Raw genomic sequence first — 26,852 nt, forward strand, 5'->3', positions numbered from 1 at the left:
ATCTATATTATATAAAACGCTAATACGTATGTATCAATAAAACCGATGATATTTCTTTTCTCGCGTTGGCAACAGTTTTCATTTTTAATTGATAGGATTCGGCGCGCAAGAGCACGTAGTGAGCACGTAGTACTGAACGCCGGAAGTAAAGCATTGGCTTCGATGAAGATAATTTTGTGAGAATTTTTTTGATAATTCGGTGAGAATTCACCTGATTAGACATATGATATATTATATAAAACGCTAATACGTATGTATCAATAAAACCGATGATATTTCCTTTCTCGCGTTGGCAACAGTTTTCATTTTTAATTGATAGGCTTCGGCGCGCAAGAGCACGTAGTGCATCATATAGCTAATCTATATTTCATTAAACTGTTGCCAGCGCGAGAAAAGAAATATCATCGGTTTTATTGATACATACATACATACATATGTATTAGCGTTTTATATAATATAGATAGATAGATAGATAGATAGATAGATAGACTTCAGTAAGTACTGTAAACTTATTTATTTACATTTTTAAACTATTTAGGTATTTTCTTATGCTTTTTAGAAATATTTCTGAAACAAACTGTTAACAAAGAATCGCTCATAAAATGAAACGTACGCAACGCCAATAGTTTTACCTATAAATTTATAATTGAAGGTAATCTGACTTCCTAAGTTCAATTAAAATAAGTTATATGAAATTTTTTTTAAAGGTAAATTTCTACTTAGGTCAGAAAAGAAAAATTTTTTTTCAATAAATTTTTACTAAATAATTGAAACTTTTTCTCCCATATAAAACTCAAATTAATTAATTAAATTAAATTAATGAGTTAATATTTGAAAAAACTGCATTAACATAAAGTGTCATCCACTACAAGTTTAAAAAAATGTTTTTAACTTGCGTGGATGAATAAAAAATATTTTATGAACGATTGAAAATTTGAACAAGATATAGGGAGAGTGCGAACTAATAGTAGGAACTGAAAAAGAGTTAATATTATTTTAGTGGAAAATTATATAACATAGGAAGTAAATATTCAGTACCAATAACATAAATATCAATAAAATTCAGAATTAGCTGCTGTAAACGTTGTTGTGAAATCTTTTGAGAGATGTTCTAAATATGAATGAATACTCGGAGTTATATTAATTTGTCTATTGGTGATTTAACGAAAAGGAATTATTTTAAAAAGGTTAGAATTAAAAATGTATGTATCATTACGTGAAACACAAATTTATATTACTTTAGCTTTTATAATGGATGTTAATAATATAAATTCCTCAAAACGTTGTCTTAAATGTTTAAGATTTAAGGCTTATTTTCGTGATCCCAATTTTCTTGTTTGATTAGGGTGAATCCCGCTGAATTATGGTGTATCAGGAAACTTCAGAAGTAATTTCGTTAGTCCTGGAAATTAATAGCAACGCCTTCTATTAAATCAAAACTTTATTTGGTATAGTTATAATATGGATGATACAAATCGATAGGCTTTATTAAGTCTAAATACCTTTTTAGTGGGAGCAGGAGCTGCGGGAGCAACTCTTGCAGGTCGATTGTCTGAATTACCATGCATAAATGTTCTGTTGCTTGAAGCTGGACATGGAGCTCCACTATTAAGTGATATTCCAGTTTACGGATTCAGTTTTTGGTATTCGGACATTGACTGGGCATACAGAACAGTCCCCCAAAAGTACACAGCAAGATTAATTGAAAACAGAGTAAGATTTGTTATCATAGAAATATTTTATAAGAAGTTATTATTTAGTCAATTGGTTGCTATCTCTTTATTTATAGAATAGACTTGAAATGCACGTAAATCTGCATTGTTTTGAATCAAATTGTCTTGATTTGAAATGCTAAGTATTTTTTCTTTTTTATTTGTTGTTTTTACTCATCCACCTGGTGTAGGAAAGCCCACACCAGGTCCAAAAGGAAAAAATTTAAAATCTTCTCCTGCTCATCCAACAGCTTCCTCCAGTAGGTGCCTAAACAATTAAGAAGGTGATCAGGACTAGCGGGAAGGGAACAGGAGCGAGTGGAAAAAATCTTTTCCCCATTCTGAAATTTCATGCATTTCAAGTGACCACTTCTGAATCTTGCCAAGGCCGATTGTAGAGTCCTGGGGCAGCTCCATATAACAGAGACAGGCCCGGACCCTTTTTGCAGCGTACCAGTTTTGAGGTGCCAAGTTGAAAGTTAATCACTTTTGTGGAGTGAGCGGATTTCCGAAGGATTTAGCTCAACAGAGTTGGCGATCGGAGGATCACAACCATTTCTAGCAAGAGTATCTGCAATCTCATTACAGTACACCCCAACGTACGAAGGAATCCACTGGAGGCATACTGATTTTCTCAGGCATAGCTCGGAGAGAAGTGCTAGATATCATATATTTTTAGGCAATTTAGTGTTAGTTAAAATCTAAATAAATTTAATTTCCTCCTAGGAGTTGCAGATGGAAACATCACTCCCATCTCTGCCGTTTTCAAATTTGCTGCTATCCGCATCGATAGCCAAGGCTCCAGAAGGGATATTATTAATGACCTCTAGAACCAACTGTTTTAGAAGTTCAGGGTGATCCTGCTGGCTACTAGCAAATCCTCACTGAAACTCTTTCTTTTTTTGTTTATTTAAAAAAAATATACCTGAATATATTTTATTCGTGCATTGATAACACTGAGGAACAAATGTTTGTTACATTTATAAATATGCTTGGTATTGCCTAATTCGGGTGAGGGGATTTAAAATCTTAAATTAGTTTTGCTCCTTAAACTACAGATTTTTTTTAAGTGAATTTATTTGACAATTTTTTTTGTCGAAATATACTAGTTTAAATACGTTATTTATAGCAGTGATCATGTAAATGTTGAGACAAACTTGCAGGGGAGTTTAAGGCGCATAATTAGGATTAAAATTGCATAGGAAACCATGCCCAGAAATGTTTTCGTACTCGGCTAGGGGCACTTTTCCATTATGATCTATTCAGGAGCATGCGAAGAAGCAACTCATAATAGGAAAGCGCCTCTAGCGACATTTTTATTTTTAATCTTGATGATGTGCCATAACTCCCTTAGAAGTTTGTCAAAACATTTATGCAACCCCTCTTATATACCCAAGACAAATTCTTGACAGTACAACAAAAGATTTTGAAGATTTATGTTGGTTTTAATAAGATTCTTGATGGTCACCCTCATTCAACAATTTCCACCTAGTTCTGATGGTTTTTGATGACCCAAAAAATTTACATCATTTTCAAAATGGAAAATTTTACTTTAGTGCTATGATGGCAAACCATCAAGTAATGTTTGATTTTGAATGGAACAACAACAACCATCATAATTTGATAGCAAATGTTTTACCATAAGGATGGTCAACCAGCAAATTATGTTTATAATTGTTGGATAGGCAACAAGATATGATGGAAGGTGTTGTATGGTCAATTTGATGTTTACCAACAAGTTATGTTGATTAATATTGGACCAACAGCGGCCATCAAAATAAAATGGAAGATGTTGCTTTGCTATTACGATGGTTCAACCATCACTAAGCTGTTCCAATACATAATATGGGGTGATGGTCACTGTTGATGATACCATCAATGAATAAGATGCTTTTTGATGGAGGTTTATGAAGGTAACTATCTTGTTCATGTTTGTTCTCCATAGTAAAGTCATCAAAAATTTTGTCTTGGTTATAATGGTTTTAAATTTGTACATTTCGACAAAAATTGATTTAAAATGTCATTAAAAAAACTGTATCTTTGAGACAGAAACAGATTGCAAATTTGAAATTAGTGATACGAAAGTATTTAAGGTCTGTTAAAAAAATCTCACGAAAAAATTTTGTCCCTGCGTAATTAATTTAATTTCTCATTTCCTATTTTAGCAAATAGTGTGGCCAAGTGGAAAAGGGTTTGGTGGATCAAGTTTAATAAACAATGGATTGTATGTTCGAGGAAATCGAAAAAACTACGATGATTGGGAAACTAAATATGGTGCGAAAGGATGGAGCTATAAAGACGTTCTTCCTTACTTCAAAAAGATGGAAGACAACAGGAATCCAGATTTCTTTGCAGATGGTATGGATTCCAAGTTAAAAACAACAATGGTTCTAGTATGGTTTTCAAATTAATAGTTGCTTTTATTTCAAAAGGTTACCATGGAGTCGGAGGTCCTTTGTCAGTTGAGAAGCCAAACTATAATCCAGAATATAAGGCTAAAGTTGTCGAAGTTATTAAGAAAATGGGTTACAAGTTCGTTGATCCCAATGGAGAAACACAAACAGGTTTCAAAAAATTTAAAAAAATAATTTTATGTTCAAGGATTAAAAGAAAGTTTTTAATAATTTTTATGAAATTATATATAATTTTTATGCAATTATAATTTTTATGCAATAAGTTATACAAGTTCTTAGTTTCTGAGAGAGAAACCCCAAAAGGTTTAAACAATTTTTAAAAACCATATTTTAATGTTCAAGAATGAAAGAAAAGGTTTTAATAGCTTTATGTTCTTTGATTCTAAGGGAAAACCTAAACAAATTTCAACAATTTAAAAAAAAATTTCAATATTCAAAGATCAATGAAAGTTTTTAATAATTTTTATTCTGTTATGAGAGTTGCACATCCCTTGACTCTAAGGGTAAAACCATATCAGTTTTCAACTTAACAAAGTATTTTAATGCTCAATGCTCAAAGTAAAGGTTTTAATTATTTGTGTGGTTCTTGGATACCATTCGTTCAATCAACACAAACAGATTCAACAAACTTTTATAATGATTTAATCTTCAAAGAAATTTTAATAATTTTTATACAATCGTAAAAAATAGAGCTTTCGTATAGAAAACATTTGCATTTATGTTATAATGATGTTCATCCTATTGGAGAAACACCAACTGGTTTAACTTTATATAATTTTAACTTTATAACGTTATAACTTTAAAAAATATTTAAGTTAAAAACTACATATGAATTATGATAATTTTTACGGAGATGTAACATCAAGTTTTGATCTACTTTCCTTTTGAAAAGTTTAGATCTATTAAATCTGTATTAGAACTTTTTTTTTCAGAACTTAATTTTCAAATATATCTTGTAGCTAATACACTCATTGCTTATATAAGTATGATGATTCTCTAAGAAAACCATGAAAATATTATTCGAATCTATGAATATAATCCTAGTCCTAGTAGTGGTTGGAATTAGGACAACTGGGCCGCAAAGCGGCCCTTATCCCGTCCATCATGCACTTTTTTTAAAACTTGAGGTAACACATTGTAGTCAGCTGACACTTTGGTTGCTGATATTAAAAGCTCGAGTACCGTGATCGAAGAAATAATAAAAGTTGAAAAATTAATGTAAACCTTTATTCAAAAACCATATATTAAATGGAAAAAATGAAAAAGAAAACATTGAAAAGATAAATTTTTTTATAAGACAGTTTGCAAGAAACACAGCTTGGCATTTCACTGTGTGAATGCGCTGAGTGAGTTGCTCGATTTATTGCTGTATCAAACATCATAATTTAATTATCTGCAAATTAACTGAATTTAGCAATAAAAAAATTTCATAACCTCTTAGGAGAATGTGGCGAATAAGTTTAGAAGCTTAATTCTATAAATATAAATTTAAAAAGAAAAAAAAAACGAGAAACATTCCATATTTTTGAAATTGTACTAAATATGTAATCTTTATCAATGTTAAAAATTATTAATCAGATTAATCAAAAATTATTAATCAGATATTGAAACCATAGCTAAGATTTAAGATGAGAACAGTATTTGGCTCCTTTAATTGCGAAAAAATAAAATCTTGACAAAAATTTACTGCTGTAAAATACATGTGTGACAGCATTTTTAAGTCACAAAATACTTTAAACAAATATACTTTTCAAAATTCCAGATTCTACATTTATGTAAAATCTGTACTATGCTTTTCGTAGGATTTTATGATGTTCAAGGTGACCTACGCAATAATCAGAGATGCAGCACAGCCAAAAGTTATTTAGTACCAGCACAGTTTAGAAGAAATTTACACATAGTACCGGATGCACTTGTAACGAAGGTGAGCTTTTAGAAATTTGAAACATTTTGAAACTCATTTGTTAGAGCAATTTGCCAATAATTTAAGGTATAATATTTCTTAAATGTACGAATTATTAGTGGCACGAGCATCGACTAATAATAACATATAATATTATTGGACTATTATAAGACTAATATTAATCTATGGGCAAGAGTCGGAATGCAATAATATAGGGGTGGTTCTCAAAATGTTAGAGCATAACAGAGATCTAACTTTTAAGCTCTGACAACAATAGAGATTACATTTAATTCATAGTAAACAGTTATAAGTCAATTCATAATTATATTTAGTGACAAGAATAGATAACTTTACAAAAGTTATCGATTAATACCTAAAAAATCCAACTAAACAGACAAATTTTGGACATGCATAATGTGAACTGAACCCAATGCAACACAAAAATTTTCTTTTATTAGAAGGGTCCGCTCGCCAAATTTGTTTCTGTTCCATCATTTTTTATTTCTTCTAAAACGTAAATAGTTGCCACAAAAACATTGAATATTTTGGTTTCAAAATACACAATTATTGTAGCTTTATGTAAAAACATTTTGTTAATGTGCTAATCGCAACAAAATAGACGATTTCCTAGATTTGAAAGATAGTTATCTGTACTTGAAAAAAAATTAACCTAAGGAATGCAGATTGTCAAACTGAATTAAAGGAAATAAAGGCAAAATAATTTTATTCGTTGAAGAGACTAATAATATTTCAAATAGGGAACGAAATGTATTGCTATTTATTATAACTTATATCTGGCACTCTTCTTATATCTTCCTTCCCTCACTCTCTGTTGTTACTTTTGATTGACTTTCTTTACAAAATAAAGAAATAACCAGTTCACGAGGGAAGAATAATTTTTCCATAATAATGAATAAATAGTCCAAATTTACAGCAAAAAGCTGAAAAAACCCCACATAAAAGCACTGAAATTCGCAATAACTTTTGAACAAATTAGAATTTAGAAAAATAAGTCTTGCTAAAAGTAAGATGCGAAATGGTTCTATCATCACGTCAAATTTCAACTCTGTATTTGCGCTTCAACTGCCAGTACATCGAAGATCATGGTCTTTTTTATTACAAGTTTAAGAGTTAATAATTCTCTAACTCATTGTTAAATCTGAAATTTCCTTATTTCGTCGTTCTCCCTGCACTTTTTTCGACGCACCTTTGTAATTTCAAGCAGCAAAGCAAAATGTAACGTAAAACAAAAACAAGACAGAAGAAAAATTGCAAAAAAAAGCACTTAAAATTGAAATAACTTTCGAACAAATTGGTATTTTGAAAAAAAATAACTCTGTGTTAAGTTTATAAACAAATGTGACTTTTCAGCATGCCATATTTCAACTCTGTAGTTGCATTTTTGGAGCCGGTAGAGCGGCTCGTTATTGATACTTTTTTCCAACAAGTATAACAGTTAAAAATTCTTGATCAAATTATCTAATGTTTAATTTTTTATTTCATCGTAATTCTTCTACATTCCTCTATACCGTAGTAATTTAAAAATGTAACGTTAATTTAAACACCCAAAACAGTGGTGGTGTTGGTGGCGGCCCTATAATTTTTTTTTTAATACAGAGAGAAATAACGTCTACATATTTACAAATATGAATAAGAGAATAAAGTTTAAATAGGATAGTTACTTAATTAAATAGTTACTCCAGCCAGCATAAGGAAACGACGTCTCCGTAACAAGCTCTAAATATCTTCAAATAAAACAGTTATATTTCATTTATTTTTCTATAATTTCTATTAAAATCACTATGTAATTCTCCAAGGCATCTCAGGTGAGTCTTTTTCGGCCTCTTCCCAGTAATGAGCATTTAAAATCAGCTGTTCCATTAATCAAGGAAATGTAACATTACACAGTGCCGATAGTTTTTTTAAAATAAATGTATAGTTTAAGATAATCTATCTTAAAATTCGAAGTTAAAAAGTTAGTAGTTATGTTAAAAAGTTAGTGTAATGTTAATTTTGTTTAAATTAAAAAGATTGTTGTATATGTTGTGAATGTTTAGAGCATATAACATGAAAAACAATAGAATTCTGAATTATCTGCTGTTAAAGATATTCACCTTTTGAGAAGTGTCCATAGGATGTAGGGGGTAGTATGCTGTTTAAATAAACAATTTTAATTGTTTATATCATGGAAACTAATGAAGCGGTATGAAAAAGTAAATATTTTTAATAAAATCTGAGAAAAGAACATAAGGAACATACATAAGAAACACTTAAGCACAAAGTGAGAAAAGTGCAGAATTCGGGATTGATTGTCCTTAGATACCAGTGGCATCTATAAAATTTCCATACATACTGGATTTTCTGTATTGACCACCCTTATTCTGTCGATCACCCTTAATAAATATGATTAGAATCCTTTCCTAAAATGAAATAAAAAATATTGCACATTAGGAGTTGCAAATTAACATTTAAGTAATAAAGAAATCAATGCTCTACCGAAATCAAACGAATCACAATTAAGATGAACGAGTCTGAAAATATAAACTAGTTTGACTGCTCGATGTAAATCTACTAATATCCTTTCAACTTCCCTCTGTTTTATCCCTTTAGTCAAACAGGCTTGATTGTTTCCGCCTCACTCTTCTCAATAGCGACTCATTAGATTTCTATGGCGTTCTGGTCTCTTCCTAGTTTAAGTGTCAATTTGTGACCCTTTTTGCGTATCTTTTTTTTTTAAAAAAAAAACTTCATTTTGCAAAGTATTTTAAAAACATATTAAAAGTGGTCACAATGGATTACCCGTTATATCAGTTAACTTAGTTGATATAACTTATGACGACTTAGGAAAAATGGTTGGTTAAAAGAAATCTCATTTCAGGTATCTAGTGTATAATGGTTCCCTCTTTGACTGTTAGGTTTGAAATCGTATACATCTGTGGGCTCACTTTAGCACACCGTTACAAATAGTGATACATATTGCACGTTATGATAGTTATACAAATAGGCATTTGGAGATAAATAAAAGCTTGTCTAAGTTTAAAATGCTCAGGAATAATATGGTGTATAAACAAGCAATATAAGCAGCTATGTAGATGTAATTATGTGCTTATGTTTTTAATAAAATATTCATTTTAATGAGAATTTAATTTTTTTGTAAGTCCATTAAAAATGCTACATGCTTCTATTACCAAACCTTAGATTTTTATCCTAACGTTAAAAACCTTGATATAAAAATTATAAATAAAAAGTATGCTCCAGTAATATAAATGCATAATATTGATGTGCTTGTTGAGAGTTTTATTTTTAGTATTTTTTCTATCACATTTTTCTATCATTTTAAGGTTAATATAGAAAATCATAGAGCAGTTGGGGTGTTCGTGGAAATAAATGGTACAACATACCAAATAAGAGCAAAGAAAGAAGTGATCGTATCAGCAGGTACAGTGAACACTGCTCAAATACTTATGCTTTCAGGTATAGGGCCTAAAAAAGAGCTTGATAAACATGGAGTAAGTATTTAAACAATATAATTACTTGTTTAATATGTTCATATTCATAAAATTTATGGATTAAAGCTCAGTAACTAAAAATATAGATATGCTGTAAAATATCTGAAAAATCCCCAGTACATATTACTGCAAAACCTAGTCTCTATATTATTCTACTTTTACGAAATGAACAGGTTTTCATCATTATTTTATTTAATTTCAAAATAATCTTTTGTATATAGAATAGTACTGGAATGCACTGGATTTTCTTACAGTGAAGCGAAAAAAATCATCGTTATTCAAATTTTTTGCTCACATTTTGTTTTTTGCATTGCTGATATGAAAAAAAAATATCGGGAAAAGGAAAAAAGTTTGGTAATATTGGATAGAACTTTGCTGAGACCGATGCTTATTTACAGTTCTTTGAAGCATTTGTGCATTCAATGCCTGTTGGAGCTAAGCCAATATTTATTAAAAAAATCTATTATAGCCAAAACCTATTAAAGCCAATGTCTATTGACAAAAGAAATAAGTAGATTAAAATGTATTCAAAATATTTGTGTGAAGCACTTATTTAGAGAGCTCTTTTTGACGATACAACCTCATGTTACAGTCGGAGTGCTCAAAAGAGGATGTCACCCTTTACAGCCAATTAACAATTAATGCAAATTAAATTCTTATTATGATCAATTCCCAATCAATGCTTACTTGTGTTGCACAACAATGCTTTCTTGCAATTAGTTAGCGTTAAAAGATGATATGAGGTTTGCTTGTTTAAGATGCTTGTTTTTTCTAAAACAACTTCTTTGCTTATTTAATTTTCAACTCTAAAATTAAATCATTGATAGCATCGTCTTTAGTGCAGTCTGACTGTAATATGAGGTTGTATCGTCAAAAAAAAAACTTTTTAATTAAGAGCTTCACGCAAATATTTAGCATACATTTTAATCCTCTAATTTATTTTGTCAAATTTTTTGTTTCGATATTTTTTCGTGTTTCCTTATTTGACTTCTTCCGCAGTTGGTGCACATGTTTTCCTGGTCGATGAGAGAGGTTTTAATGGTCTCTCCTAAAGGTTTTCTTCAACACAAACTCTATGGAAAAAATTCAAAATTCCCAAAAGTGGTCATAAATAGAGTTGATCTTTCCTGGAGGTTTCACTGTATTGTTGTTGCACGCCCCCATTGGCCAGCAGTGCTAGACCAGGTCAATGACGTTATACATCCTCAAAAAATCCAACACCGTCAATGGATAATCTGCTAAATCCTGTTTGGTGAGCCCCAGGCAGTCGAGGATGTGGCCTGGTCTGAAGAACAGTTGGTATAAATTTCAAAGTTCTTGGATCCTTCCGAAAATTTCATTGATTTAAGGTGACCACTTCGAAAGCGGGCAAGAATAGTTTGTTCCTGTCTATTAAAACCTTAGGCCAGTGAGCCTCCAGGTCGAGAACACTGATACCATGGGTGCTTTGGGGGAGCATTCCAAGCGGTCTTGTTTTTGTGTTTTATTTTTGAGAAGATTTCTAAGAAGGTGAGGGGTGCCGACAGCACAGAGGCCTCGCAAGCACCAGCTTTAGCCAAGGTGCCCGCAATCTCGTTTCCTTCAAGATCGACGTGGGAAGGAATCCACTGCAGATGAATCTGATGCGAAATGGAAAGCCGTTTTAACTTTTTGAGTATTGACACTCCAGAACTATCTCTCCCGCTTTTTCACTGTATTTAGAATTATATATCGAATTATACTGAGTACTTTTTTCCAGATACAAATGATAGCTGATTTACCCGTGGGAGAAAATTTTCATGACCAAATATCGACTCTCAACAACTTTGTGTTGGGCCCAAACCATACTCCTGCTGCTAAGAAGATTTCTGATCCTAAGAACATTAAAGATTATTTACACCATCGCAAAGGTAATTAATTAGTAATAATTCTATTCAAATCTGTTAGATTGCAGGAAAGAGTTTTTAGCATCCATCGTTTGACCAATTTTAATAAAAAAGATGATTTAAATTGAGATTTACCTGTGCGTTCTAGTAAGTGATATAGGGAGATTTCGCAAATTTACGTTACGTTTACAAATTTACGAAAAGAAAGCTTTAAAGTAATTGCGCACTAAGAGTGCCCATGAGTCAATTCTGATGAAATGCGCATGTGCCAGTGAAAAAGTATCAAACTTACGTAAATGAAATTAAGAGATTTCGCAAAAATCCGCAAGTTAAAAGCGTTTACTTAGTGAAATATTGTTTGAAATTTGAATAAAAAATCAAAACTAAGACTTACAATGGATGTAAACAATCTCTTAATTCAACTAACACGATTAATTTCTAAATTTCATCAATATATTTCTTCAAATTTACATTCCATGTCCATGTTTTTAGTTCGAAAGTAGGCTTAAACAGAAAACAACATTTAACAGCTATAAACAGCGTGCTTGTAGCTTTGTCTTTGTATGTTTATCTCGGCAACATAACGGAAAGATACATAGCATCTAAAATGCGCTGTTGATTCAAATCTTGCGTACTTGAGCGTTCGGAAGCTAACATAAAATTGCGAAACCTCCTTTATGTTTTAAGCTCATTTATAAAGAGGAAATCAAATTTCACGAGAATCACTTTCGACTGAAAGTCTACGACTGTTTGCTTTTATGGAAACAAAATTGTAACCACTTCTAATGCGGAAAATTGAAGAAATAAATTGAACACACCCACATCAAAACCCAACCTACACAAAAACGAAACAACTGATACCATTTCCCTATTTGAAATGACTTATTTTAGTGACCATAGTAGTCGCCAACACTCGAGTCTGGCATTTGGCAGGGCTAAAGAAAATAGAAGGGCTAGTTCACTCCGCTCTTAGAGCTGAAGCTACGATTTCCCTCCTCATGACGTCACTGTGTCCACAGATCTCGGAGATCGTAAGCAAAGATATTATGATAACTTTGCATCTTTCTCTTTGTAAAAATAAGGTAGACTTTTTCTGTTTATTAGCTTTCAAACTTTACGTAATTAACACATTATTTCCGTTCATAAACATAGTTCAAAAAAACTTTCTTGGCCATTATATTAAAAAAATACCATTTTAAACTTATAAAAAAGTTTTACTAGTAGGCGAAAATGACACTATAAATACTTTATTATAAAAAGTTCAGTTTTAACTTTAATTATTAAGAAAAATGAAAGCATATATCGACACTTTTTTATCTACTTAATCTTTTATAACAATAAGTTGAGTTAAATTTAGAATCCCCGATTTTAAAATATGCCGTTAATAGCAATTTGTTCATACTTAATCATTAGGAAACATTAACCTTAAACGCTAATTACTGAGACAAAATAATAATTTAGGTTCTTAATGACATTAGAAATTTTACAATTTTTTGCAGATATTTAAATTTAAGATGATATAATTTATAGATATTTAAATAATGTCTGTATTTCTGTCGTTAAAGTTCTTAACGACAGAATAAACGTATTACTGTTTTATATCAACTGTGTCATTTCNCATTGGACTTTTTTCAGAAGATATTACATGCGAGAAGATATTACATTATGTTCTTAAACTTAAAAAATCAAATCAAAATTTAACTAAACAATGTTGTCTAAATAAAAAGTTAAAACTGTCTGAATTAGGGAAATAATAGTTCTTTATTGCATACTCGAATTTCTTTTAGTAGCTTCAGAAAATTATGAACACCCCCCTGGAAAAAATTCTGCGTACGCCACTGGAACACACCCACATCAAAACCCAACCTACACCAAAACGAAACAACTGATACCATTTCCCTATTTGAAATGATTTATTTTAGTTAACCATAGTAGTCGCCAACACTCGAGTCTGGTGTTTGGTGGAAGTAGGTCAATACATCAAAATCTTCTGATTAATATTTGGCAGATTTTATGTGTTGGTACTTATTTTAATGAATTTTTTAGGCCCACTTGGTTCCCTGGAATTTGTTACAATTATGGGATGGTTAAATAGCGGTAAAATGGATTCGAAAATTGACGACCCAAATTATCAGTTATACTTTTTAGAAACCCCTCCAGGTGGTATTCAAGCTCTTAAAATGTTACCAAGTGTAAGTACTCAATAGTTTTAAAAATCAGTTTCGGTATTAAAACATTTTTCTGAATCATTTTTCGTGTGAGTAGTATTAATATCAATTTAAGAGTACTAATGTATGCATTAAAAATATTAACTAATATACATGAATAGTATTTATTGTTAATAAATAATTGCATGAATCTTTTTCGCATCAATCTTTATACATTTTAATATAATGTGTAAAAGACTTGTTTTTAACTAAAAAAATATGTACTACATTCAGAAAGCATAATGAATTTGTTATAATTATGTTATTAAATAGAAATCAAGCTTGTTATAACGTTATAAAGTTATTTGAGTAATAATAAATAATACAAAATAAATCATTCTAGTCATTGAGATAGGAATATCTAAAATAATTATTTTTACAATTTTCTGAGTCCTACGTGAGTAGAGGTGCCAATTGGAAATAAATAAATTGTCGTCATCGAAAAGAAATTGTTTTAGCTTGTTTTTTAAGGTTAATAAGTTATTGAGATACAATAAGACACATTTAGAGGCATTCAACATGAATGATTAGTATTATAGGTTGTTTTCGAAGAAAAACTAACAAAGTTTTCTCCAAAACGTAAGCTAATAAAACTCTTCTCAAAATAAATTTATAATTTGAATGCTTTTTTTTCCAGGAAACGTTTCAGCAATAAATAGTGCATAGTTTGAGCAACAAACTAAAAATAAGAAAAAAAGTTATTTAAATTAAATATTTTCGATATATTTTTTTTAATGTATAGCTCCTTTGGGGAAGATGCAATTTGTTGGAGAAGATTGCATATCCCCCAGATTTTGGGAAGATTGCATTTTCCTCAGAATGGGGAAAATGCAAGTTGTTCTTTGAAACTTAATTACATTTCATTTTTTTAGGCTTATGAGCAAATATTTGGTCCATATCAGAATGTACCAATTTTGACCTGTTTCTCCCAACTCGTTAAAATTAGCAGTAAAGGAACTGTTACGTTGAATTCCTCCGATCCACATGATCAACCTTTAATTGATCCTAACTACTTCTCTGATCCTTCAGACTTACAAGACATGATTGAAGGTAAACAATCTTAATTAAATTAACCTTTTGAGCATATATCGATTGAGATATGATACCGTTAAGAGTATGGCCAAATATACAGCCACTGCTCTTAAAAGCATTGGCATATATTAAATTAACCCTAAAAGCTAATTCAGTCAAGAACTGCGAGCAAATTAGTTCTAAATAACAAGAGCAAACAATAGTCTGCTCTCATCTATAAAAGAAAATGCTACTTCAATAAACATCTCCGCATTCAATATTGAATCTATGCCAGAAACAATGGGGAAGGTTAAAATAATGAACTTTTACCCAGTCAATCGATATTTTGTTTTCAATAACTTCTTGCTCTTAACTTAAAAAACACGTGGAGTAATTTTGAACAAGTAATTTAATAACTAAATTAAATTAATTTTTTACCTTTCATTTATTTCTCAACTATAATTATCCATTTTGTAAAGCAAAAATTGTAAACCGTTCTTTTACTACATTACAGTAAGTTCATCAAATATTAGTACATATAATTAGTAAATTTTATTTTTATTTATTGAACAGCAAAATAAATTAAAATTGATTAATTAATGAATAACAAACTTATCAGAGCAGAATTAATTCTTTCATCTAGTTTATCAAATTTATTTAATTTTCCCTCTACCTTTTTTTGATTCCCTTTTGTATTTAAAAAAGAAAAATTTTAGATGTTATTTCACAGAAATCTGAGTTGGTAGATCATATCTTTCTTATCATATCTTTGCATAATAATAAATTTTGAATTTTTTAGAAATTAACTGAAACATTTTTTATTTTAACATTCATTTTATTTAAAGAAATTTCGATTAATATGAAAAAGAATTCCAATTTCTTTTTCATGATCTCTATTTTGTTTCACCTCTATACAGGGTGTCCCAAAACGACCGCATAAACTCTGCACTGCTGGATTCCTCGTTGGGAGTACATAAAAACTGCCCAAAGAAGCGTTCCTGTACGATCCCTAGTTTACGAGAAAAGTACGAAAAACAAAGTATGACGTCACTGCCGGTGCAAGAAAAAAAAAACACTTTATTGGACATATCATTTGCATATCTTTCAAGACGATAATGCTTAAAACGTTCGCTGCGCATATTCTGCTTTAAATCGTGCCTAGTATACTGCTGTTGATATGTTCAATAAAGTGTTTTCTCTTGCACTGGCAGTGACGTACCTTGTTTTTCGTACTTTTCTCGTAAACTATGGATCGTACAGGAACGCTTCTTTGGGCAGTTTTTATGTACTCCCAACGAGGAATCTAGCTGTGCAGAGTTTATGCGGTCGTTTTGGGACACCCTGTATAAGTCAGTTTCATAACAATAAATTTTTTTCCTGAAATCTACGCCAACTGAATCATAGTTTTGACTTCAATTTACGATTTTTTTTTTTAAAAAAAACTTTAGTTTCTTAGAAATAAGTAAATTTATTAAAGCATTTAAGATAAATGGGGGAGACTTTCTCATCTTAAGAAATCTTATAACCGTATAATGTGCAATCAAAATATTTAAATATTTACTTCAGTAAATATTTTGCCAATATTGATTCGCAAATTTTTTTATTACGGAACCCTAAATTATAAATTATCACATTTAATTTGTTTTCGAATATTAGACCCAAAATGGACGAACTTAAATTGTTTTCGCAATGGAATCCTAATTGATTGAATTCAATTTTTTCGGCTATGGAACCCTAAATGATCGAAATTTATAAATATAGATCATTAACAGCAGTGAATATGCCAACGAAACAAAAACTATTTATACTACTACTTATTAAAACTACATTTTTAAGGCCGCGCAGAATGCAGTATTTTCATCCTTTTATTAATAACAGTATTAAAATTAAGTTCTATGCCAGACTGATCAATGATAAGGAGCGGCATCTCTTAGGGGTATGCATAAGCTGAAAAGGAATAAAATACGCTTAAATATATGAGAAAATGATTGAGAGGGATTATCTGAAGGGTTAAAAAGGATCATCAGAGAAGTATAACTTGTTACTCTAAAATTTGGTTATTGAATTTGAATTGAATGAAAAAAATGGACGGCGTGCTGCATATCTTTTTCGTAATTTATTTCAAGGTATTGAAGAAAACTATTCTTTTTCTCCAAATTTTCTCTTTCTTTTTTTATTAATATTTTACTTAAGTAATTTCATATAAATAATCAAAATGTTAAATTTTGCACGGATTGGGTATAAATACAATTGCAGAGTACAAAATTCATAACTGGTTTAAAAAGGAGAGTTCAACTCTCTAAGACACTGTAGTCCCTCGACAGAACCCTAAAGTTACGCGCAGCATCATTTGGTAGTATGTAGCTGCTCTAAATTACAGTAAGCTTATCTTTGAAATGTTTCTAAAATATTTGAATCTGCATTGTTAGCAGTGAATAAACCGGTTTTGTACGAAAAGTAATGATAATAACTTAACTGTGAAGTGAATCAGCTGGGATCGGAGAAGATAGCAAGTAACTTATGTTTGTAGGGTTACTCAGCCCTCTCTGACCATCCGGGGACTGGGCACATTTTCGAGAAACTGCCATACAGAACACAATGACTTACTGAGAAAATCGGCAGATTATATTGGAAACTTTATCTGTGATTTAGAGGATAATAATTCTTTACCTTTGATAAAGATTGCTTACCGAAATACCAAGTTTACCGATAGAACGTGGTATTTTTTCAAAGCTATGAAGACATTCGCAATGAATTCAGCGTTAAAAACTCATCAACGATGACGTTCGTCAAAATTACGATTGGACTCATACTCTTGAATACTCTTACATACTCTTGAACTCAGAATAGCGTTTGAATTTTCGTTTGATGGAGCAGACATTATAAATTCAAAAAAGTCGAGGGCAGAATTTACATAATTCGAAATTTCATCATGATAACCACAATGCGTTAAGCCACATTTCCTCCTTCCTAGCTAATTTAAAGATGCCAGTTATTTCCCAACTACCCTAGAGTTCTTCTATGGTTTTCCCAGAGTCACTTTTTCTTATTCCCATGCGCGTGGAAATTCCTTTAAAAGGAAAGAGGCCTGTGCCAAGTTGCTCAAGGACATTCCCGAAACCCTTTACCCTGATGTCTTTGATGTCGAATAATCAAGCTTTGTATTTTTTGTTCATAAACACACTCAGGTTGTTTTATTGTTCGTAATTTTATTTAATTGGGCACATTATTACAATAAAAGATCCATATCCACTAGAATCGGAAACACAAGTCATGTTTCCGATTCTAACGAGATAAAATTTAAATCTTATCATTTTGTTCGTCTACCATAGCAGCTTTATTCATAATTTGTTTTAAATTTTTATTTAATTTTTGCTATAATTATTAAATATTTTTCGCCAAAGATATTAATTACAGCGATAATATGAAAGGTTAAATTTTAATATTGCTTTGGAATAGTGGGGAGATTTCGCACTTTTTAGTTACATTCCGTACGTTTCTGCACGTAAGATTTGAAGTTATTGCACATGTGTCAATTCTGGCTAATGCACCCGTGAGAATTATGTACAGTTGCTTTAAAACTTACTGGAGCACACGGAATCTTACATAAATTTGAGAAATCTCTCTATCATTTTAATGGCATATATTGCTTAAACACAGTTTTGCACAAAATTTATTTTAAACTAAATGCAACTTATTAAAAAGAAACTATAACTATTTACCGTTTAATAAGCGTAAAACGGTGAATAAATAACTGTAACATAAAATGTGACATTGTAAGGTTATATTGGCTTTTTATTTTAATATAACAAATTAACAAAGCTGTTACTTTTAAACTTTTTATTTATTAAATATATCCATTATCAAAATAGAACTGAATTTTTTAAAAAAATAGACTAAAATAAGAGATACGTAAATAATTTACAGGTAAGCAGTACCTTTATAATTTTTATTAATTTATACTATTGGTATTATACTAAAAAGAAAACTGTAAATTAAAGTGGGAAAAGTGGATTATACCATGTGATTTACATGTCCAATGAAATTCAGATTTTCCATACTATTTTAATATGTATACGTTTTAATTTGGGTTTTAACGGATTTTTACATCTGGACTATTCATTCGAGATTAACAAATTTCTAATTTTCTTAGGAATGAAAATGTGTCGAAAAATCGGCGAAAGTGAACCAATGAAGAAAATCGGTATCCACCTTTTTAATACGACATATCCTGGATGTGAACAATACGTAGGTGCTGAAAATGAATACCTGAAATGCATGGCTATGTGATACGTGCTGACCATGAGTCATGAAGTTGGCACAGCCAAAATGGGAGATCCAAGTGATCCCACAACTGTGGTTGATCCAGAATTAAGGTAAATGATATATTTAAGAAACAAATAAATCAAGTATAAAACATTGCGTAATGCAATTGTAGAAATTTGATTAGGAGTTATATACAAAAACTTAGTAAATATTGATCTTAAAATATATTGTATGAATATTTGCTGGAATACAAGAAATAAATATTTATATATACATAAATCGCGATCGCAACGCTTGAATACGTCATCTGTAGTGAAGACCGGTTCCATGCTGTGACCCCCCTCCTTCCCTCTCCTCTCCTCAGTTGCATGGGAACGTATTACGATCTTTCATACTTTTATAATATTTTTTTGCAATTGTCAAAAATATTTATTAAAATTTCCCTGATGCTTTTTTCAAGAACTATGTTTAAGTCAGATTTGAGTTCCATATATTTTACTAGCTTAAATTTTTTTAAATCTGTTTGCAAATCAAAACGAAACTGACGACTTTCTTCTCCTATGACTATCCACACGCTAATGGTGAAAGCCAGCGAAGTGTTGTCATAGGTAAAGATTTTTGCTTTGCTCCACCTGTAGCCCCATTTTGATCACAAATGGTGAATGCGAAGAAATGAAGTAAAGACAAAACTACCTGTTGGAAGTTGCAATAATAGTTAATAGTTAAATTATATTACTTGAAATATTACTTAAATTATATTACTTGATCTTTTATTGATATCTGTTACCCAAAAGGAAAAATTAAGATATTAAAAACCAATCTTATTTTTTAAATGAAAATGAGAAGTTTAAAAATAAGTTTTAATTTTTTCTTACAAATGAAACAATTTTTGAGATTTTCGCTCAGGCTTCACTGTTATTGATCTCAATAATGCTGCGTCAAAGTTTGATAGCATTTAATATGCCTTTCACTTAGATATTAATTTTCAGCCCTCGAAGCAAAGGGTAGGAGCTATAAATTACGTTTGAGATTTTCTAGTGGGCTTCATTATGAATTACTTCAGCAGTAATATGGCGGAATATAAATGCGTTTCATGTGTTTCACACTGTAATACTGATTTAAAACTATCAAAATATAAATTAATAGCTATGAACTAATATTTAATCCCCCAACATGATTTTTTGAGATAGTCACCTAACTTTTTTTGCGTTGTTTTAACGTTAATCACATTCAAAAAATATTAATTTTAAACCCCATTTAATACATTTCTCCTTTATTTTTGAAAAGGATTATAAAAGTATATATTTAATGCGAGAAATACTGAATATTCGACGCAACCAACCGCAATAAAAACAATTTAAATATATCAAAATAAAATACCTGTTATATTTTAGTTAATTAGTTCAAATTTGATACCATCTGGTTCAGCAGATGGGTTACGATTTCGATGTTTCATTGTAAGTTCCACTTCAAGTAAACTTGGTGGAGTAAATTCTTCCTTTTGTTCTGATAAAGATTCAAAATCTAGTGTACAAGAATTTATCTAGACTGTCACTTCCAGAGAGTACTTCCTTAAAATGCTTTCTCCATTCATCTAAAATTTCTGTTTTATAACTAGTCAGTTCACCATCTTTTTCCTGTACGTCTTTATTTTGGATTTCAAATTCTTTTCTATTATAGTTAATATGTTGGTAAAACTTTCTTGCATCCTTTTCAGTACTTAGATGTTAAATAACTCGATACTGGTCTTCCATGATGGGCAATTTTTTCTTTTGTGGAATCTTTTCTCTTGTCTTCCTGGTTCTTTTTTTTAGCTGTTTTAAGCACTTCTAGTCTAGTGTTTTTGAACCGTCAATTTATAAATTTTACTTTTCTTGTTGGTGATTTCTTTACATTCCGAATCATACCAGTCTTGTTTTGCTCTTTTTAAGTTTTGGGATTACTTTGCTAGCTGAGTTTTTAATGATTTGATCTAATTAAACCTGTATTATTTTATTCCTTTATAGCAGCGAATGCTGGCCTTTAAGTAAGGCTGAGGAAAATAAACTACTAATATTTAAAGGGAACAAAAACTCGGAGCAGTCTTCGGAGCGGTTAAAGAAAACAGTGTTTGGCTGATTCAGTACAGTTATGAATTATACAGAATATTTAAGCATCTAAACAGAATTTCAGTTGTTAAATTCAATCCTATAGAATGCGATGAGTGGGTCACATGATGGTGACCCAGTTAAGAAATTGACTTTTTGGAAAGTTTAGAGGTAACCGAAAAAGGGAAAGACCAAACATCAGATAGATTGATTCTGTGAAAAAAAAAATCTAAAAACCATGGGAAACCTAGCGTCTGATCGAGTCAGATCGAGACGACTAGCTGGTATGACTTTGCCTGTACTAAGCTGAATTTTTTATAATTTTGGTTCCAATTTAAATCTTTTACTAAACACAAATTTTTGAAAAAAATGTCAGTCTAAATTAGGCACCCAGTCTAAACACACAAGTCTCCCAATAAAGAAGGAAAAAAAGTGTAAATTTGTGCTATATATGAATAAAGATAAAAAATATTAAAAGAGTACAAATATTACCAAACAAACAGACATAATAAAGTTACAATTTAATAATGTAGAGCCTTTTTTTGGTGTCGAAACATAGAATCAATTTGTCTATCTTTTAGAGTTATAAATATTAATGGTCTTATAATAATGTTAGATTTTATAATAATAAGTTTCTGCTTCTACACAATTTATGGACTCATTTTAAAAACTATTTGTTTAATAATTTCGTTCAAAGCAATTGTGTCTTGTGCCATCACTCATAAGTTAGCTCTATTATAATAATAATTATATTTCTTTAAGTTTCTCAATGTGTTTGACATGAAGCTTTAACACTTTTTTATATTTAAGTGCTGAGGGAATGAAATTCGTTTGTACCAAATTAATCAAACGTTCTTGTATATAAATACTGATTATGAAAATTTATAATTTAACTGAACTGGACTTAAAGCAAATAAAAACATTTAATCGTATTCAAGTATAAGCGAGATTTTTTTAAAGTTTTCGGAGATAGACTAAGACTTTGAAGATAAATATTCAATTGTCTAGTATACTTCACATTTGATACTATTAGTTTAATAAAAATAATAATTGGAGTTAGTCTATCCTAAGAACTCTTACCACCAGAGTCTGGACTTTTCTGCTGCTATGGAAACGAAAGAGTTCATCTAAGAGAGGGGAGGTTTTGTTTTATTTTTCTCCTCGACCCATGTCAATACTTGCCTCAAATGTTTACTTCACACCCCGTATTCAAGTAGTTTAATCACGCAACCCTGGTCCCCGCCAGTGTTCCAGAGGACTGACAAGGGGAGTTCTTTAGAAAAAACAGACCATAGGTAGATATTAATGCTAAGTTCCTTTAAGCATTAGGAAAAATCATACCCCTTACAGAAATTTAAGATATTTTTGAGGTTTATTGGAGGTGTCAAGGTTGATTTGAGGTATATTGGAGGTTGATTTCAAAAACAACTTTAAAAGATCAACTTCTCAAGATGTATAATCAAGGTGTATGAAGTTGTTTATTCACAGAGGTTGCTTTGAGGTTGATGGAAAGCTACTATAGAGCAACCAGCTTAGGGAGGTTGTTTCTGAAGTGTACGGATAATTTTTTCTAAGCTTAAAGCAAAGTGTATATTTGAGGAGTGAATAATTTCACGGATCTAAACTAAAATTATTTCTGAGATATATATGAGGTTGATTTTGTGAGGTGTAAATGAGATTGAAATTGAAGTTTATTAATTAGTTTATTTTTGGTGCAAAACACAACCTCATTTTGAATCTCAGGTGTATTTTTTTTACATTTGTCAACCTCAAAACGACCACAAAAACACCTTGTTTTTTGTAAGGGATTAATTATATTCGTTGTCTGTATATGGCCATATTATTTGTGACATTCAGTAAGAATAGAGATTATTTAAACAATTCGCTTTCTCTTATTGTAAATATAACAAATTTCTCCTATTTTTCTTTTAGAGTGAAAGGCATTAAAGGTCTTCGAGTTGTAGATGCATCAATTATGCCCCAAGTAATCCAAGGAAATACAAATGTTCCTACCATCATGATTGCAGAAAAAGCATCGGATATGATCAAACAAAGCTTAGGAGGCTGCATGACAAAAGAATCGAATTAGAAGAATTTGAAGAATCTCAATGTTTAAGATCGATAAATAAAATTATATTTAATCGTCAATGTTGCGAATAAAAGTTATTTTCCAGGATTGTGTTATTACAAATCTAAATATGTTAAATATGCGAATACATTGAAAATGTGTTTAATGAAAATAAGAATGAACTTGATGATTGACTGTGAGAACAGAACTCAGAACAGTGATTTGCATCACTCTACTGATTATCTTGATTTGAAAAATTTATTTGAATCCACGATCTGAATAACTTGATTTGGATTACAGATCCAAATTTCTTGATTCAAATAACTTAATTTGAATAGTGATTTGAATCTTTTTATTCAAATCACTGATCCAAATTGCTTGATTCAAATCACAGATCCAAATTGCTTGATTCAAATCACGGATCTGAATCACTTGATGTGAGTAGTGACGTAAAGTCTCAAACAAGCTTTCTCTAATCCTTACAGAGAACTTGTTACTTTACAGTTTTCTCCTCCAGTTTGAAATTTTTTTTAAATATTCTCTTCCGATTTGGTTTTAAAGTCATTTTTAAGCCTGTTAATAAAATTGAATTTAAGTCTCTTAAAAATCATAATAGTTTTGATAATCACTGGGGCATTTACCACATTCCTTCTCAGTGTAACCTCGACTATACCAGACAAACTAAATGTGCTTGAAAATGTGGACTTGAGGAACACGATAGATGTGTCCGTTATTAAGAATACGAAAAATCATCAATTGCTGCACATTGTTGGAATTTTGGACATAAATTCAATTTCAATAATGCCAACATTATTTCCACCTCAGTCACGTCAGTTCCTCTTGATGCCCTGAAATATTGTTTTATTGATATCAATGCTTATTCCCTTGTTAAAGAGATTAGTTCCACACCAAATCTTCCTAGAACATGGAAATGAATTTTACCCAGATTTTCCCCCATCAGCCACTGTAGTGTTTCTTGTTCTGTCTTTTTTTTAAAACATTATTGGCTACTGTGGTCTTCTAGTTTTGTTTCTCACCTTTATTTTTAAAATTTTTGTTTGGAAACTTTACGCTCGATATCTAAAATCACTTTTGTTCATTCACTTCAAGTCGTGAAGATGGGCGCCCATTTTTGAGTGCTTGAAATTTGTTTTTTCAAATCTGCATATTTTTTGAAGCGAATAAAGTTTTTAATCAAGCAAGACGTAAGATATACTTTAAATAATAATAAATAATATTAAACGATGCTAGCTACTGATGTTTTAGTAAACTAAAACCCTTTCGTAACAGCCAGTTGTTAGCCAAGGGATTCATGGAGGTTAAAACTCCATATTATCGAGACTGATTGTTTGATAGTGACACTGTGGATAATATTAACATTACTCCCCTTATATTTCGGTGCCCATAGAACTGAAGCTGGGTAAGCTACAAGCCACCACTAGAATGGAACCCTGTCCTACACAATGACACCTCAGTGCTTTAACCCTAGTGTTATACAGGCATAGATATAAAGGCAGAAAAGATCAATCACTCGACCAAACGGACGTTACGGTGAACGTTGACATCACTGGTCTAGTAACTAGTTTGTACTCTATATCCACGCCCTCTAGTGAATTGCGGTGCTGGTTTATTGCAGCTGTTCATAATTATTTTTTCTTTTTATTTGATTTTTATAAGTTGTAATGATTAATAATAATTGATAACATTCAGTCTTTTTGCCAGAAAAATCTGAAATTCGCAAATTTTATGACACATATTTTTTCAGATTTTTTTAAAGATTTATAATTCGTAAATTTTAAACTTAAAAAAAAACAAACTAATATGTTATTAAAATTTAATTCTTTATATCATTCTGAAATTCAAATATTTCAAATGAAATAAAACACAATTCATGTATTTACAGAAAATTAATAAATAAATAAAATAAAGAACATTTTAGTAAGCATTCCAAGCTAGTCAAAACATTAAATATATTTATAAAGCACAAGAAATAGGAAAATGATAATAATTGCTGAGATATAGTCTCATTATTGCCTGTTAGCGTACAATTNATTTACAAAAAATTAATAAATAAATAAAATAAAGAACATTTTAGTAAGCATTCTAAGCTAGTCAAAACATTAAATATATTTATAAAGCACAAGAAATAGGAAAATGATAATAATTGCTGAGATATAGTCTCATTATTGCCTGCTAGCGTACAATTAGTTTGCCAGTAAAATGTTTTCTTGGTTTTCTTTTGTGTGTAATGGAAATTCGAATTATTTTCATTCAAAAAGTCTTTCAAAATATGATTTTACTCCTCTAATTCAATTACAAGTTACTTTGATATATGGGTCGTGTTAAAAGTTAAAAATATGAGAAAGTGTTTTACAACATCCACTAAGATGACAAATTGTCTGTCAAGGATGATAAGAAAAATGAATGATTAAAAAAACAAATTATTGCGATAATGAACATTTAGCTGTAATGCGATTATTGTTCAGCAATCTAAAAGACATTTTCGTGGTTTTCCTTTGCATTTAACGCAACATTTGATTTGTCTAAATTTTACTTTAATTTTGAATAATATATAGGTTACTACAAAAGCTTTTATAAACATGATTTTACTCTGATATTTAAATTGCAAGTTACTTTGATTTCTGGGTCGTGTTAAAAGTTAAAAATATAAGAAAAGTATTTCACAACATCCACTAAGATGACAAATTGTCTGTCAAGGATGATAAAAAAATTAATGGTTAAAAAAATAGTTCATTGCGATAATGAACATTTAGCTGTAATGTTATTATTGTTCAGTTATCTAAAAGACTTTTTCGTGGTTTTCCTTTTGCATTTAACGCAACATTTGATTTGTCTAAATTTTAATTTAATTTTAAATAATATATAGGTTACTACAAAAGCTTTTATAAGCATGATTTTACTCTGATATTTAAATTGAAAGTTACTTTGATTTCTGTGTCGTGTTAAAAATATAAGAAAAGTATTTCACAACATCCACTAAGATGACAAATTGTCTGTCAAGGATGATAAAAAAAATAATGGTTAAAAAATACTAATTCATTGCGATAATGAACATTTAGCTGTAATCTTATTATTGTTCTTTTATCTAAAAAATTTTTTCGTGGTTTTCCTTTGCATTTAACGCAACATTTGATTACTTTAATTTCAACTTAATCTTGGTTAAAATAAATTATTTTAATAACTTTTATAAACATTGTTTTACCCCGATATTTAAATTGCACGCTACTTTGATTTTTGGAATGAGTCTAAAGTTACAAAAAATATGAAGAGCATCTCGCTAATCACCGAAATAATTGACTGTCTGTCAAAGACGAAAAAAAAATTATTTATTATATAAAAATAAACTCTTGAAGCGTCAAGCAATATGAATGATATTTTCGAGGTTTCCCTTTACGTGTAACGCAAATATGATTGTTTTCTTCAAAAAAAAAACACATTCATAAAGGCAGCAATGTTTAAATATTTACATAAATTATGAGTTATTTTTTCTCTATTCCTTGTTAAATCAAAACAAAATGAAGAGCATTTGATTGTGGGCAATAAATTAGCAAGGTAGATAGTCTTACGCGGACATTAAGAAATGAATTGGGAGACTTTGATATATATATATATATAATATATATCAATAAATAAATACGAGAAAACACTAGGAAAGTTAAGAAAAACAATAAGTTTCATTTATTGCGCTTAAGCTGCAAGTAAACAGCACTCATTAGATAAGTTCAAAATGAAGAATAAAACAAAGAAAAATTATGGACATATGAAAAAAAGGAACATTCTTCTTTTGTT

At 30.3% G+C, this 26,852-nt stretch overlaps 1 protein-coding gene across 1 annotated transcript in view; it reads left to right on the forward strand.

Moving 5' to 3' along the window:
- The window catches only part of LOC107439536 (glucose dehydrogenase [FAD, quinone]-like), a 25,406-nt gene extending 2,362 nt beyond the window's left edge, over nt 1-23,044 (forward strand). The window contains exons 2-11 of the mRNA XM_071180519.1: nt 1,511-1,713; nt 3,878-4,070; nt 4,145-4,276; nt 5,929-6,050; nt 9,371-9,538; nt 11,277-11,427; nt 13,450-13,595; nt 14,483-14,660; nt 18,775-18,997; nt 22,907-23,044. Coding sequence (XP_071036620.1) covers nt 1,511-1,713; nt 3,878-4,070; nt 4,145-4,276; nt 5,929-6,050; nt 9,371-9,538; nt 11,277-11,427; nt 13,450-13,595; nt 14,483-14,660; nt 18,775-18,911 — 1,430 coding nt within the window. The 3' untranslated portion in view covers nt 18,912-18,997; nt 22,907-23,044. The remainder of the gene's footprint in view (nt 1-1,510; nt 1,714-3,877; nt 4,071-4,144; nt 4,277-5,928; nt 6,051-9,370; nt 9,539-11,276; nt 11,428-13,449; nt 13,596-14,482; nt 14,661-18,774; nt 18,998-22,906) is intronic.
- Nucleotides 23,045-26,852: the final 3,808 nt, after the last annotated feature.

The sequence above is a fragment of the Parasteatoda tepidariorum genome, chromosome 4 (genome assembly GCF_043381705.1).
Source record: "Parasteatoda tepidariorum isolate YZ-2023 chromosome 4, CAS_Ptep_4.0, whole genome shotgun sequence".
Classification (NCBI taxonomy): domain Eukaryota; kingdom Metazoa; phylum Arthropoda; class Arachnida; order Araneae; family Theridiidae; genus Parasteatoda; species Parasteatoda tepidariorum.